The 15300-nt window shown below is 62.0% G+C and overlaps 3 protein-coding genes across 9 annotated transcripts in view; 2 read left to right on the top strand and 1 right to left on the bottom strand.

Moving 5' to 3' along the window:
• STYXL1 (serine/threonine/tyrosine interacting like 1) overlaps nt 1–473 on the top strand; it is a 63444-nt gene extending 62971 nt beyond the window's left edge. For all 3 annotated transcript variants that reach the window (XM_082669917.1, XM_082669916.1, XM_082669918.1), the window contains one exon: nt 259–473. In XM_082669917.1, coding sequence (XP_082526043.1) covers nt 259–390 — 132 coding nt within the window. In that variant the 3' untranslated portion in view covers nt 391–473. The remainder of the gene's footprint in view (nt 1–258) is intronic.
• Nucleotides 474–1865: 1392 nt separating this feature from the next.
• TMEM120A (transmembrane protein 120A) lies at nt 1866–7736 on the top strand. Of its 2 annotated transcripts, none has more exons than XM_082669557.1 (12): nt 1866–2051; nt 3673–3791; nt 4049–4165; nt 5805–5864; nt 6081–6176; nt 6254–6343; nt 6553–6618; nt 6717–6778; nt 6885–6977; nt 7101–7165; nt 7258–7326; nt 7476–7736. In XM_082669557.1, the coding sequence occupies exons 1-12, from the start codon at nt 1971–1973 to the stop codon at nt 7512–7514; spliced, it is 957 nt and encodes a 318-aa protein (XP_082525683.1). In that variant the 5' UTR covers nt 1866–1970; the 3' UTR covers nt 7515–7736. The 2 variants fall into 2 exon arrangements, with proteins under 2 accessions (XP_082525683.1, XP_082525682.1); XM_082669556.1 differs by having other exon boundaries at nt 7401–7730.
• A 144-nt stretch (nt 7737–7880) lies between these two features.
• The window catches only part of POR (cytochrome p450 oxidoreductase), a 67103-nt gene continuing 59683 nt past the window's right edge, over nt 7881–15300 (bottom strand). For 3 of the 4 annotated variants that reach the window (XM_082670933.1, XM_082670930.1, XM_082670932.1), the window contains 12 exons: nt 14765–14914; nt 14159–14283; nt 13672–13761; nt 13196–13294; nt 12050–12166; nt 11825–11943; nt 9811–9992; nt 9505–9654; nt 8886–9156; nt 8653–8798; nt 8492–8577; nt 7881–8391 (listed from right to left, as the gene is read on the bottom strand). In XM_082670933.1, coding sequence (XP_082527059.1) covers nt 8247–8391; nt 8492–8577; nt 8653–8798; nt 8886–9156; nt 9505–9654; nt 9811–9992; nt 11825–11943; nt 12050–12166; nt 13196–13294; nt 13672–13761; nt 14159–14283; nt 14765–14914 — 1680 coding nt within the window. In that variant the 3' untranslated portion in view covers nt 7881–8246. The remainder of the gene's footprint in view (nt 8392–8491; nt 8578–8652; nt 8799–8885; nt 9157–9504; nt 9655–9810; nt 9993–11824; nt 11944–12049; nt 12167–13195; nt 13295–13671; nt 13762–14158; nt 14284–14764; nt 14915–15300) is intronic. The other variant, XM_082670931.1, reaches the window with a different exon arrangement.

The following is a 15300-nucleotide window of genomic DNA, read 5'->3' on the forward strand; positions in this document are numbered from 1 at the left end:
CACGGGAGCCATCTGACATAAGAATGATTTCTGTCTATATTCAGAATGCAGAGGGGCTTGCCCCAGGCAGAGCCAGCTCCTACAACTCCTTGCCCTAATCTATTAACCCCAAGCTGCTGCTGTTTCTTTGTCCTGCCCTTAAGCTATGTTTCTGACCCCTGGGCAAGTGCCTCCTGTCCCCTCTGAGCTGGCTGTGATCAAGGTGGTAAGGGCCCAGGTCCAATCCTGAAGTCTGCTTTTCTCTCCTTGGGTTCACAGAGGTCCTGGGCCTACGTCAAGAAGTGTAAAACCAACATGCGTCCAAATCGGGCTTTGGTGGCTCAGCTGTCAGAGTGGGAGAAGGTTATCCTTGGAGACAGCGTCACAGACATCTTGGATCCACTCTACTGATTTTCTCTGTGGCCCAGCTATGGGTCCAGAAGAACCTGCCTTGGGAGCTTTTTGTGGGTAGTGGGCCAGGGTGTGTAACCAGGAATGAGAAGGCCTTTGCTGCCTGGAGCCTTGTGTCAGCCTCCCGCAGTGCTTCTTCCCAGGTTCCTCATTTGTGCTAGCACAGGAGGTGCTCAGACTCAGTGAGAACCCCCATCCCTGGGGCATCGTGGACCCACCCCCACTGCACTCCTGAGGCTGCTTCTGGAGGAGCATCTGGTGCCAGAGCAGCTGCCCCTCATGTCCCCCATAATGTGGACCCTTTGGAGGCTGCTGGGTGGGAGCTCCAAGGGTTCCCCCAGCCTTGTGTTGTTCCACAGGGGATGTCACAATGCCCACCCATGGGTGGAGATCCCCCAGCCCCAGAGATGCCAAGCTCAGCCTTGGCTCAGGCCGCAGGCTACACAGCTTTGAGAGGCTCCTGGCACAAGGGCATACCCTCGCCTCATCCCCAGTTTCAGCATCCCTACTGCTCCATCACCTGTACAGATGTCCTTTCCTTGCTCCTCACTCATTTCTGCCTGGCTGTGTTCACCAAGAAGAGACTCTCACCCTCCCATCCCTCACAACCAGGTTTCTAGAAATTCCTCGGGTCTCAAAAGGAATTTTCCTCTGACTGCGCTTCTGAGTGCTGGCAGCACCCACAGAACGGGCCTGGAGTCAGGAGACAAGGGGACTGATGGAGAATTTAACATGTCGGTCCACGTTCATCCAGCAAACATTCCCTGACACCTGGGCAGGGCTGAGGACATACAGCTGAACGCCATGTTGCCTCCTAGGACTCTTTGCAGAGGGTTAGAGTAGCACTCCCCCGTGCCCCAACAGGAGCCCACGCCCTCAAAGAGTGGGGTTTTGCCAGAGGGGTAAGGGCTTTTCAGGCAGTGCAGCCTTTAGTCGGGACTTGAACTGGAACAGAGCCTGGGATGGCTGCAGAGCGATGGCTTAGGGACCTCCTGGCAGGAAGGGCAGAGCCATTGGAAAGTGTTCAGCAGGGACATGGTGGGGATTCGCCTTGTGTTTTAGTCAGGGCAGTCTGGTGGGTGTGGTAAGGGACACTAGCGGTGAACTTGGAGACAGACAGTAAAGGGGCCCTTGTAAAAATCCAAGCGAGATAAGAGGCTTGGAATCCCCTCCCTGCCAAAGAGCAGCTTCCCAAGGGGGAAAGTGTTTGAGGCAGGTGGCACCTCCCTGGGCCTTGGTTTACTCCCTGCCTGACAGGCAAGGACACTGCTGGCTGCACGACACAGTTGGCGCCACCAGGAGTGCCCCGGTTGGGGGCTGCCACCACCCTCCGAGCTGGGAGCAGCCGGGCGTAGGGCCCTCGGAGCACGTGGCCCCGCCCCCGCCCCTGGCCCGGATTGGCTCAGGCAGGGGGCGGGGCCAGCGCGGTCGCCGCTCCAGGCTTTTCCGCATTGGTGGTCGCGGCGGCTCGAGCCCGGAAGCTGACGGGGGCGGAGGCGGCGGAGGCGGAGGCGCCTCGAGCCCGCCGGGGTTGCGGCTCTGTCTTCGACTCGGCTTGTCCGGCTCACGGAACGGCAGCAATGCATCCCCCGCCTCCGGGCCCGTTGGGCGACTGCCTGCGGGACTGGGAGGAGCTCCAGCAGGACTTCCACGGTATCCAGGTAAGTGCTGATGCGGTCCCCCATTGGTTCCGAGCCATGTCTATCTGGCTCTGGGTCAAGGGTCGGTTAGCCCCGGGTCGGGCAGCGGGAGCTCGGGGTCAGGGGTCGGGGACCCTGGTGTCGCTCCCGACGGCGGCGAGGCCCCGGGTCTTGGTGTCCCCGGTTGGACCCTCCCCTCGGCCTCAAATGAATGTTCGGCAGCGGGACCTCTTCCCCGCGCGGCCGCCGCGACCCCGGAGTGACCCCATTGACCCAGGCGGACCTCCGGCCTCCCTCTGAGGCCTCGGAAAGAGGCCCCGACTCCGACCCGGTCCCCTTCCAGGAGAGTCCGAGCTGACCGGGGCCAGTCTTGTGTCAGTTACTGAGCAAATGCGCCGTGGGCGCCGGCCGGGCCGGATCGGCGAGGAGCGCCTTCCCCGCCCTCGGGCCGCGCGGTCTGGGCTGAGTGTGGCTGGGGAGCAGTCCGGGAGGCAGCCTGGCCTAGGTCGGGGTAAGTGGTGTTTAGGTGAAGTCCCTGGATGGGGGCGGGGCCCATCCAGGGTGAAGGACAGCTCCCACCAGAGACAGGACCACGTGGCTGATGCAGGGAGTGAGGGGAAAAGTGGGTGGGCCAGACCCTGCCGAGAGACCTCACGGGCGACGGGGATTGGAATCTCTCTGAGACCAGTGGGAAGCCAAGGGAGGAATCGTCTGGATCTGGCTGCTGTGGGCCACTGTGCTGTTCTGTGGGAAGGCAGATAGGAGAGCGTGGTGGCTGGGGGTAGGCCGAGGTTGCCCCTCCTGGGCATGAGAAACAAGACCCAGGCAGGGTAGAGCCCAGGTCAGCTGGGCACTTGGTCAGGACTTTGCCTCTCCTGGACTGGTTCCAGCCCTTTCCTGTCCACGTTGAAGCCTGACTGCCCCTGGCCTGGCCAAGCTGCTGCCATTAGTGCTTCCCAGCTTGGTCACCACTGTCCTGGCCTCAGCCTCTGCCTGACGTTCCTCACACTGCTCCTTGCCCCATCTCTAGGCTGTTCCTTCTCAAGACTTACCCATTGGGGCAAAGTGCTCTGGGAAGTCTTGGGTCAAAGGTGTTGGGGGAAGAGGAGAAGAATGGTCTTATAGCAAGAGGTCCAAGGGCTAAAGCCTGATGACCTTTACTCTGGGAGGAAGATGCTAGGAGTACCAGAGCAGCAGGTATCTTGGACAACCTCATCTTCCCCTGCACTTGCAGGCTATCTGGGCAGGAGGATCTGAGCGGGCCAGGGATGGCTTTAGGTAGCCTGCTTGGGCCAGAAGGTAGACCCGTGAGCCTAGAATCCGGATTCAGGACAGGCCAGAGAGGGGTGGGAACAACTAGTAGATGGGCTGAGGCTAAGAAAAGCTTCAGAGAACTCCCCTGTTTCTGGGAGAGCGGTACTGTGGGGGCTTCTGGGCTTACAGGGAGACCCCTGCCTCCTTGCCTGCCTTGGAGAGAGAGTACCCTCAGGGAGTTCCCTGGGCTGGCACAGCTGGCTGTCTCCTTTCCTGCTGAGACCCTCCCAAGGAGCCCTGGAGGAGTCCATGCCCCACCTCCTTCCCAGCAGGCTCTGGCTCGGGAGCCCACTAGCCAGCCTGAGCCTTACCCCGACCTGGTTCTCAGGAGACCCACCGGCTGTACCGCCTGAAGCTGGAGGAGCTGACCAAGCTGCAGAACAACTGTACCAGCTCCATCACTCGGCAGAAGAAGCAGCTCCAGGAGCTGGCCCTTGTCCTGAAGAAGTTAGGACCTGTCCCCATATACTCCCCCATGCCCTCCCATACCTCATCATACCCACCCCCCCATACCCTGTGGCCTCGGACTGGGGGTGGGTGTGTGACCTGGTGGGGTAGAGAGCTGGCACTGACTCCCAGATGTCCCTGGGCATGGCTTCTCCCCTCTCTGGGTTGCATTTGCTCTCCTGCCGCGCAGGTGTCAGGTGTGATTCACACGTGGGGGTCCCCTGTTCTGACTCTGGCTTCTGTGGCCGCACCTGCAGATGTAAACCCTCCCTCCCGTCAGAGGCTGAGAAAGCTGCGCAGGAGCTGGAAAACCAGATCAAGGAGCGCCAAGGCCTTTTCTTTGATATGGAGGCCTACTTGCCCAAGCAGAATGGGTGAGGTTCCTCCCCCAGCTCAGTTCACAGCCATTTCTGAGAGGGAGGCCTGAAGCGCCGTCTTCCTCTGCTTGGCTTCCTGCACCCACTCTGGGCTGACCAGTGAGACACAGTCCTAGCTCAGGGACAGCCTGAGTGACAGTGACAGCTCACTGCAATGAGTGCTTTGTGAGGGAAGTATAGGGAATGGGGGGAGCACAGTGAGGGGTACCTAACCACTTGGGAGGTCGGAGAAAGCCTCCTGGAGTAGGTGATGCCTGAGCTGAGTCATAAGGATAAAGAGGAGTGAGCCAGGCAGACATGGGAAGGCGGAAATAGTAGGTGTCACGGCCATAGCTCGCAGTAGGAGGTGAGAGGTTGCGATGAGACCAGAGGGGGAGCCAGCCTGCAGAGCTTCCCTCTGGCCCAGTGGGCAGGGGAGAGTGACAGGTCAGTCATGCACTTAGATCAGCTGCAGACACAGCAGAGGACATGGCAGAAGCCTAGGTTTAGGGAAAACAATCCCGCAGAGACCCCAGGCAGCAAGACACCTGGGAGAGAGCGTGTTCCAGAAGGCAAGGAAGGGAGGCCTGGCCAGTAGCCTCCGATCAGTTGGCCCGGGGCAGCGTGGGAGGCAGTCAGATGCAATGCAGAAGGGGAAATGTTTCCTGGAAGTCAGGGTGACCTTGGAGAGAACCGCTTCACAGGAGCGTAGGGGTGGAAGTTGATACTGGGGATGACAGAAGAGCTGAGGATAAGCCAAGTTTAGGCCTTGCTTCAGAAGCTTGGCTGTGAGTGGAAGGAGAAACTGGCAACGAGAAACCGGTGGCTAGGACTTGGCATGAGAGTTGAGGAGTGGCTTGTGTTTGGGTGTGTGGGTGTAAGTTTGTACATAGGAAAGACTTGAGCATATCTACCTGCTGAGAGGTGGGCCAGCAGAGGGAGAGACCCAGAAGAGGTGCCCTAAACAATGGAGGGAAGTCCCTGGGGAGGTGGGAAAGGGTGGGTGTAGGCCCTTGTTTTCTGGGATGGGGGGGTGCAGAGATGAGGGTGAGGAGGCAGGCAGGGGAGATGTCACCTGCCCGGACGGGGACAGGTTGGAGGATTTGGGAGAGGGTTGGACAAGGCCACTGCTGAGAATGGGAGAGGGAGCCCGTGGCGATGCTGAGAGGCAGCCTGGTCCCAGTCCCCGCTGTGCCCCATAATCTCTTCGCTGCCTCAGGCAAGTCCCTGAACCCCTCTGAGCCTGTGCATACGGCTCGAGTGTGAACAAGAGCCCCTGTGGGAACAGCTGCTTAACACGACTGTAGCTTTCAGTCACCTCACGGAGTTCCTCTGGCAGAGAAGGACGAGACAAGCTTAGATGGTGGGGTGATGGCAATGCAAGGATTGGCAAGAAAGTGGTTCCGTGTTATGGAGGAGGGCTTGGTGACTCAGCTGGCTCGGGAAGGGAGACCAGGGTCAGGAGGGCCTGGGAGCCTCAGTGAGGGAGAGGGTCCTTGTGGGTGGGAGACTGGGCGCTCAGGGGTCAGAATATAGCCAGGGTTTCCGAGGAGGCCCTTTTGGGTTGGGAGGAGGGTGGTGTGGTCACAGGTGTGGGTTGCTGCAGTGGACTTGGGGCTGAAGGCTACCTCTCCTCACCTGGTGTTCCCTCCCCCAGGTTGTATCTGAGCCTGGTTCTGGGCAATGTCAACGTGACACTCCTGAGCAAGCAGGCTAAGTAATTTGTTGTCGTGGGCGGGGTCTCAACCCTACTCCCCGTCCCCTGCCCCAGGCCCCTTCCAGTGTGCCCCAGCTTCCCTGGCTAAGCTTGGGGTTCAGGGGCTGCTCCCCCATGCTGGCCCCATGCCACCACAGCAGTGTGTCCAGAGGCGTGGGTGGGCCCTGCCATCATCCCAGCCTGTCCCATGAGTGTGTACCCCTCGCTCCTCCCCAGGTTTGCCTACAAAGACGAGTACGAGAAGTTCAAGCTCTACCTCACCATCATCCTCATCCTCATCTCCTTCACCTGCCGCTTCCTCCTCAACTCCAGGTGGGTGTCCTGCTGCACGGGGCTGGACCCTGTGCCCTCTCCAGGCTCTGGCACCAACCTTCTGTACCCCTCCCTAGGGTGACAGACGCTGCCTTCAACTTCCTGCTGGTCTGGTATTATTGCACCCTGACCATCCGTGAGAGCATCCTCATCAACAACGGCTCCCGGTGGGCGAGGGCCGGAGCCTGGCTCCTGGGGGTGGGGGGTGGGGGGAGTGACACTGGAGCTGCCCTAGAAAGCGGGGTGGGGGCGGCGGGTGCCGTGGCCCTCTGAGAAGCGGGAACTGGCTGGGGTACTGGTTTCTTCCCACTTCCTGTCCCGGAGCACTGATCCTGGGGGCTGAGGGGACAGGAGTGACGGTGGCTTCCTGACGCAGGATCAAAGGCTGGTGGGTTTTCCATCATTACGTGTCCACGTTCCTGTCAGGAGTCATGCTGACATGGTGAGTGGCCCAGCTTGGTCCTAGGGTCTCCGGGGGAGCCGGGGCAGGGAGAGGTGGCATCCCCGAGCCCTGACCCCTTCCTCTGCTCTCTGCCTTAGGCCCGAGGGCCTCATGTACCAGAAGTTCCGGAACCAGTTCCTGTCCTTCTCCATGTACCAGAGTGAGTGTCTCAGAGGTCCTGCTGAGCTTGGGACCGGCCCCCCCTAGGAGGGGCGGGAAAGAGACTTGGGACTCCAGCCCAGTCCTGATGTCCCCCCGCCCTCCAGGCTTTGTGCAGTTCCTCCAGTATTACTACCAGAGCGGCTGTCTGTACCGCCTGCGGGCCCTGGGCGAGAGGCACACCATGGACCTCACTGTGGGTGAGTCGGGCGTGGCCGCCCCTCTCTGGAATCCTGACGGGGGAGCTGGAAGGGCAAAGTCCTTTCCTCTTGACCTGGGCCTGAGTGATGGGGTCGTCTCTGTCCTGGTTGTGGCCCCTGCAGAGGGCTTCCAGTCCTGGATGTGGCGGGGCCTCACCTTCCTGCTGCCCTTCCTCTTCTTTGGACACGTAAGTTGTACCTCTGTCCCTGTCCATCGGGCTGTCTGTCCCCAGCTCTGATTCGAACAGGGACTGTGTGTAAAAACCGCCCTCCCTCCCAGTTCTGGCAGCTTTTCAACGCGCTGACGTTGTTCAACCTGGCCCGGGACCCCGAGTGCAAGGAGTGGCAGGTGAGCCGGGCCCCTGGAGAGGACGCCGGGAGGGCCGGGCCTGGCTTCTCTCCTGACCCCGATTCCTCCCCCAGGTGCTCATGTGTGGCTTCCCCTTCCTCCTCCTCTTCCTTGGCAATTTCTTCACCACCCTGCGGGTTGTACACCAGAAGTTCCACAACCAGCAGCACGGGAGCAAGAAAGAATGAGGCTGGGCCTTCCCTGCCTGCTGGCACAGCCCTCTACGGCACCCCCGGCCTGGAAGGGGCTTCTGAACCCCATGTGTTGAGGGGGTGGGGGCTCCTCTCGTCTGGGAGGGTCTGTCTGCTCTTCCCTGGGTTTTGTGGGCTCTGTGGGCCCTGAAGGCGGCGCTGGAGAGGAAGACCCGGGCCTGTGTCCCCGCCTGCGGGAGCCGGGGGCCAGCGACCTCAATAAAGGGTGAGAGGCTCAGAGTGGCTCGGTGTGTGTTCTCCTGCTGGTAAGACAGGGGTCTTGGGGTTCCTGAGGTCTCTCTGGGGTCTGAATTAAGGAGTCCTGGTGGAGGCCCCAGATCTATGCAAGTAATACCTGGCAAATACAGAAAACAGAACTTTATTCCAAGGGCCAGAGGTTATTTAAAATTATTTACACTCATTGAAAATCACGGGGAGGGCCCAGGCCCCACTCAGCTGAGAGGAGGAGCCCCTCCTGTTCAGCCAGCGAGGGCCCGAGGTGTTCACGGAGCATCAGCCCGGTCACCCGTAGCCACGCCCCCTGGGGCTGGCAGGGTCCGAGGGTACAGCTCAGGCCTGGAGCAGTCTCTGTCAGTCACTGGGCCTGCCTCCTGTGGCAGGGCCAGCAGAACCCAGCTAGGCGACTGGCAGAGGGGAGCGAGGAAAGCGATCACGTTGGGGAGCGAGTCTGTAGGGCGTGCAGAGCAGAGCAAGGCGGCCCGGGTGCTCCTAGCTCCACACGTCCAGGGAGTAGCGGCCCTTGGTCATCAGCTTCTTGACATAGTCCACGGCCTGGGCGTGCTCCATGGCCCCCTGCTCGGCCACGATGTCGTAGAAGGTGTTCTGCACATCCCTCGCCATGTTCCGAGCGTCCCTGGGGGCGGGAAGGAGGTGGCACTGGGGGCTGGGCAGGGGTCCCCCTCCCCCCACGGGCAGGTAGGCCCTGTCCCCGCCCCGCCTCTGCCCTCACTCACCCACAGACGTAGATGTGGGCGCCCCCGTCGTGGATCAGCTTCCAGAGGTGCTCCCTGTCCCTCTTCAGCAAGTGCTGCACGTAGACCTGGGGGTGGGGGCACCTGTGAGGAGGGCTGGTCACACCACCCTCCGCCCTGCGGGGCCCTGCCCGCGGTCTCACCTTCTGGGGCTGCTCCCGGGAGAAGGCCACGTTGAGCTGGGTGAGGGCGCCGTCCTGGTGGAGCTTGGCCAGCTCCTCGCGGTACAGGTAGTCCTCGTCAGAGCGGCGGCAGCCGTAGTAGAGCAGCGTCTCCCCCACCTCCTTGCCTGGGGCAGCAGCAGTCAGGGGAATGTGGGACGCCGGTCCCGCCCCCGCTGCCCGCCCGCCTGCCCGCCCAGGGCCCGTACACTCACCCTGCTGCCTCAGCCAGGCCCGCTCCTGGACGAAGCCTATGAAGGGGGCAACCCCGGTGCCGGGGCCCACCATGATGACAGGTACGGTGGCCTTGAAGGGCAGGCGGAACTGGGACTTGCGCACGAACATGGGCACCAGGGCCCTGTGGCCGTTCTCCCCGGAGGGCTCCTTGGCCCGCAGCCAGCTGGTGGCCACACCCTTGTTAACGCGGCCAGACTGGGTTTCATACTCCACAGCCACCGCACAGATGTGCACGGAGTTGGGGTGGACCTGGCGGGGCGGCAGGGTCGGAGTGAGCGTGGTGATGCCGGAGGCCCCCTCCCTCCTGCCACCCACCCTGCCGCGGGGGGTCCCTGCTCAGCGCCTCTTTACACCCTTCGCGGCGCCCAAACCTGTTCAAAGGCCCCTTCCTGGCAGCTCTCCTGACTGGCTCTCGGCACTGGGGCCGGACAGCAGTTTGCAGTCTTACAGTCCAGCCTACTGGACACACAGCCCAGAAGTCTCGAGTGAACTGCCCTGGGCACGGGGGGCAGAGCTGGGGCTGTGGCCCAGGGACCCCGGTCCCTCCAAGGAGCCAACACTATGTCTCCTATAAGCGGGCAGGCCTGGAGCCCACACCTTGGAGGACGAGGCGATGGAGTAGTAGCGGGCCTGGAGACGAGGCAGCAGCTCACACAAGTGGTCGATGGGGGGCCGCAGGGACGAGTAGTCCTGCAGGATGGCCAGGATGTGCCTTCGAGCCTCGACCACCCAGCTCAGGTACAGCTCCTGGGGAGATGCAGACGTAGGTGAGACACGGGGACCTAGGGGACAGGGCTGAAGTGGGGCCCAGGCAGCCTGGGGAATGGCCCGGGGGTGCTGGCTGGGAGCCGCGGTGCAGGGCTGAGGCGGTGGCGGGCGCTGGGGTGTGGGTGGCAGGCCCACCTTGCCCTCGCCCGAGGAGGAGGCCATCTTGCGCAGCTGCTCCTGTTCCGAGGGCTCTGAGGCGTACTGGGCCAGCTCGTAGAGCACGTTGGTGCGGGGCGGGTTGGTGATATCCAGGTAGTAGGTGAGGGCCGTGCGGTAGGAGGTGGGGCAGGGGAACGGGTGCTTCTTGTTGGAGTCTTCTGTAGGGAGAGAGCAGGCAGGGTTCGGGGTTAGTGGCCGCTCCCGGGATGGGTGGGGTGCCACGGGATGGGGTGGGCAAAGCCTCAGGCCTGCTCTCACTGGAAGCAAGACCAGCTCTTTCTGGTCCTTCCTTGACTTTGGGGGCAAAGCCTCAGGCTTCGGCCACCCTCAAGCTTCACGCTGGACAGGTCGTCTTCATCAGAGGCAGGATATTGCCGGGGTAGGCCTGGCAGTCACTGTCCCCACCCAGAAGAATCAGCCCCTTCGGGCACCCTTCCCCTGCCAAGAGCTGCTCAGAGACAGGGCTGTAGAGGGGGAGCTCCCCAAGTGTGTCCTGCCTGCCTGCGGGCTGGACCTGGTCCACTGTGGGGGGTGGCGCTCCAGGCTCATGACTGTGCGATGCCAATACCGGGCCTTCAGCTGTGACAGCAGAGCTCCCTCCAGGTCGGTTTTTATGCTTGGACACATGTGGAGGTCTGTGCATGGGTCACCCAAGGGCCAAGCTATGGGGGCAGCATCCTGTACACTCAGGGGCAGCTGCTGGCACAGACCCCCCCACCAGCCCTTGCCAGGGTCCTTCCACTACCACAGTCAACAGGCTGGCTTTACTGACAGCTCCCCACAAGCAGGCTAGAGCTGGACTGGACCCAGGAGCAACTCCATCTCTTAGAGGCATGACTGCAGGGGCGTTTATTCCTGTGCACAAATGAGCCCCGTGGAACCGCGAGGCTGCCGAGCCCCATGGAGAGGAGAGGGCCTGGCCCAGGACGGCTCAGCCTTTAGGGGTTTGGGTCTGTTTTGGGGAGGGGTTTGAACTTGGTACTGAAGTGTGACCTACGTACAGTGTACAAGTCACAGTGCAATGCCTGATGGATTTTCATGAACTGAAAGTCCTCGTGTGCCCAGCACCCACACCAAGTAGTAGGTGTTCCCTGCGCCCAGGCGCCCTCTTGTGTGAGCCCAGAAGCCAGGGCTCAGGCCTTGCACTACAGGGGCAGGTGTGGGCGCTTCTGCAGCCCCACTGCTGCCTCTAGTTGAGCCTCTGCAGCCCTCTCTCTAAGCAGCTCTTGGCAGTGAACGGCTCTCCACAGGGGCCCAGAGTCTCCTGGGGCAGAGGGAGCACCAACACCCCTCCTGACCCCCAGCAAGGTCCTGCCTCAGATGGCACAAGAGACATGCCCCCCAGTGCAAGAAAGGCCCACATGTGCACTACCGACCGTGAGTGCACTGCCGGCACAGTGAGATCTGATACAAATGAGCCCCCTTTCACGCAGCTCCTCTCGAGGCTGACTCGGGAGCTGCTGAGAAGGAGCTGCCCAGGCTCAGGTCACTGAGGACAAGAGTGAGCGGGGCAGGGCCAGGCCGTGCTGGGCCCCAGGTCAGTGGGCAGCCCTGCCCCATGGTAGTGCCCCTTGCACTCTGAGCACCCTGAATGGGCCTGGAGGGCCATCAGGATTGTTGACTCGGATCCCTGGGTTCACAGGTGAGGAGACCCTGGAGCCAGAGAGGACCTTCAGCAGCCAGTTGTGGCTCTCTTCCCTGTAGGGCACGGGCTGGCTCTGTCTCCAGGCACCCGCACTCCCTCAAGGGAGTATGGCGGTGAGGGGATGGGGGAACCCCAAAAGGGAGAGTGCCAGACCCTGCAGCCACCTCTTCCCCCAGCCCTGAGTTTGTTCTACAGCCTGTAACTGGGGTCTTGGTTATGAGGGCTTCTAGGGCACCAGGCTTTAGGCCGAAGCAGAAGTTCAACCTATGGACCTTGCCAAGGGGCCCATTCCCACCAGCCACCTCAGGCCCAGGTAGGTAGGGAGGCCTGGATCCCAGGACTCACCGTCAAGATTGTTCAGGGACATGATAACGTCCAGGTCGGCACCCAGGATCTCGCCGAGCTGGTTGACCAGGGCAGAGTCGTTGGCTGGGTAAACAGCCACGTGGTCTCCAGATTCATACCTGGGGGAGATGCGAGGCTCAGGAGGAGGGTGGAAGACAGCTCTGCACCCAAACAGGAGGCCTGAGTGAAAGGTTTGAGGGCGTGGGGGGTGGCAGCAGCTGATACCTGATTTTGGAGTCTGAGATGTCTAATTCCAGGTGCATGAAGTGTCGCTCGGTTCCCTGGTTCAGCTTCCGGTTGGTGGTGACGACAGCCAAGAAGGGGTTCTTGGCGTCGAAGGGGCTGGGTGGGGAGAGCAGCTCAGTGACTGGCCAGGCCTCCAGTCTGAATCTTCCCACCCCAAGGGACACTTCTGGCCACACAGGACACAGGAAACATCAGAGCTGGCCTCCAAGGGTCACGAGGACACCTCTCCAATTAGGTAGTGGCCTTTCCCAGCCTAATCCACAGCGGTGCTCCTGGCAACCCGCAAGGGGGTACAACTAGGCTATCAGTGTCCCCTCTTACAGACACGGAAACTGAGGCTGGTCCCTAAAAACCTGGGGAACCCTCCACACTCTGCACACGTTGGTGAGCAGAGCACAAGGAGGGCCAGGCCCTTGAAGGTGGCTCCCCAGGACGGAAGGGGCCTGGGTTCCGAGTGACTGTGGAGCAAAGCCCCCTCCCCAACGTGCCCAGGACTGTACGTGAGCAGGAGAGAGGCTTTCACTCTGTGAAGCCACTGAAATGTCGGGCTTTCCGGCTACAGCTGCAGCAGGGCTGCTGGTCTCAAAGCCTGGTGGTTCTAGGAGGTCTTTCCTGGGCGGCTCCAGCAGGATTCTGGGTGGCACCCAGGGGCAAGTCAGGGGCCCCAGAGAAGAACACTATGTTTCTGGACATATGTCCAGACGTCAAGGCAGATTTTTAAGGAAGCGAGCCCTTTTGCCCAAGTTCCACCTAGACCCAGAGCTGAACTCACTGTCCTGGTCCAGGGACTGGTGGGTACCCCCCACCCCAGGGTATTTACAGGGAAAATGAAGTACAAGCTGAGCAAGGGCCAGTCCCCCCAAGGCCACGCCCTGGGCGGAGGGACCGCTGGGAGCGGAGTGGAGGGGTCCCCAGGGCCCCGGGGTCAGAGCAGCCTCCGATCTCTCTCTGCTCCAGGCCTCACGCCCTCCTGTGCGGTGGAGATGGAAATGGAGGTGCCCTCACCCGGGCCCACTCCTGGATGTGGGGGTAAGGAAGCCCCACAGGACAGGGCCTGGGAGGACAGGCCCTGCGGGGACGCACAGGACAGGCAGCTGTCCGGCCCCAGCCACGCTCTCTACTCACGGTTTCTGGTTCTCATAGCTCTTCAGGCGGCCCATTTCGCCCACGTACACCTTGGCCGCGTCTATGTCTGTGTGGACCACAAGCTCATACTGGCGAATGCTGCAAAGGGGAGACGCAGGGTGAGGCAGGGGGCGGGAGGGGGCCGGGTCCCAAGGAGAGAGTGAGGCTGTGAGGCGATGGGACGTGCGGCGAGGGCTGCGGGGCCAGACGTGACCCACAAGGAAGGAGACGCGTGAGCATGGGAGGCAGGAGGGGCCAGCACAGCGTGCTCGGAGGGCGGGTCGGCCCGTCAGCAGGCCCGAGGCTCTGCCCTGAGGAGGCCAGGAAGCCCGCCCTGACCGTCACCTGCAGGCACAGCCCAAGCGCTTAGGCCCGCGCCCCTGCCGCAGCCTCCCCCAGCCCCACCACACACGCCAGTCCAGTACCCCCCCTCGGCAGGCAGCACCCGAGGCCCCGGCCCACCTGCGCACACTCACCTGGACTCCTCTCCAGTGGCTTCCACCCCTAAGTGCTCGCACACGGCCGGCCAGAACTGCTCTCGCCACGTGATGAAGTCCTCCTCCAGGCTGGGGACGAGAGGGGATGAGCCAGGCTCCAGATGGGGCTGCCGGGAGAGCTCGGACTCTGTCCCATCACCCCTCCAAGCTGGAGGGTTCATTTCACGCCAGCCCACCCAGTGACGTAACCCAGGGCATCAGGAAGCGTCCAGAGGGTCTGCAGTAACCACGGGAGGCCCCATCTGAGCCGGGTGAGCCGGGAGGGTGTGGATGAGCAAAGAACGTGGGGACTGGCGATGGGGGGATGGCCTTCCCTCCCCTGTGGTGAGGCGGGTCACGGAGTTGCGCTGACATCATGGCTCTGCCCTCTCCTCCTGTGCCCCGGCCAGCCCTAACCTGTAGCTCCTGACACACGACAGCCCAGGGGGGCGTGCAAGGGCGGGGGCCCTGGAGGGGGGTCACTTACTTCCCGTCGTCGTCGCCCAGCCCCAGATCAAAGATCCGCTGGGCCCCGAGCTGCTCCAGCCGCTTGTCCACATACTTGCCCATGGCGTTGAAGTGCTCATAGGTCTTGTTCCCAAGGCCAAACACCTGTGTGCATGAGGGGCCAGTGGTCAGCGGTCCCTGCCAGACACCTTGCACTGTAAGGCCCCAGAGGCGGCTTTGTTTTGGTGACCTGCAGTCCAAGCCCCTCCTCAACCACCTTGGCCTTGACCCTGGCGGCAGCAGAGGGGGTTCACTCTGCCCATTCAAGATTCTCCTTGCCCAGCCGAATCTTGGTCAGCCCACCGCCCTTCTCTTGCCTTCAGTCTCCAGTAGCACATGCTCCCGAGCAAAGTGGGGCTGGGACATGGGAGGGGGAGCTCTTGGGCCGGGCCCGGGCGCAAGACAGGGTCGCCCCATGAGCGGCCTTCCTGGGATTCCCTGCCACGAGCTCCCTACCAGGCCCTCAGCTCGAAGCCTCTGTCCTGGTACCTGGGCCTGCCCTAGCTGATCAAACGAGGTGAGAACCGGAGGAGTTCCTCTTGGACACGGGTTCCGGAGGTTGCACAAGCCCACACGGGTGACTCACCGCATACTTGACCCCAGAGAGGTCCACGTCCGTCTCCTGAAGCCAGTCATAGAAGTCCTGGGCATTGTCAGTGGGGTCCCCCTCGCCGTAGGTGGCCATGCAGAACACTGCCAGGGCGTTCTCAATCTCTGACAGGCTGCTCAGGTCGCCCTGGGGAGACAAAGGCAGGGCCAGGCCCAGCAACCAAGACTAAGCCTGCTCCCAGCAGGGGTGCAGATGGGCGAGTCAAGGGTTCACGGACGGGGTGCATTTCAAGAGCAAAGGGAACAGCAGGCCCAGAAGGGCACAGGTGAGGGCCTGGGGTGTGGACAGAAGTATGCCGGGTTCTAGGCTATGGGCTGGCACTTGGAACACGGTGCCCTGGGCCACCTCCGGAGAACCTCATCATCCCACCAAGTCCCTGGGGCACAGGAGGACCTGGGCTCGCACTAATTCCTAACCAGCTGTCCGCCAACTCGAAACCCAGGTCCTAAGACAGATGGGTAGTGGTGCTCGTCCCCAGGACCGAAGGCAGGGGTGTGGAGTAGGTGGGGGAT

This window comes from Grampus griseus, assembly GCF_964374135.1.
Source record: "Grampus griseus genome assembly, chromosome: 14".
NCBI classification, from domain to species: domain Eukaryota; kingdom Metazoa; phylum Chordata; class Mammalia; order Artiodactyla; family Delphinidae; genus Grampus; species Grampus griseus.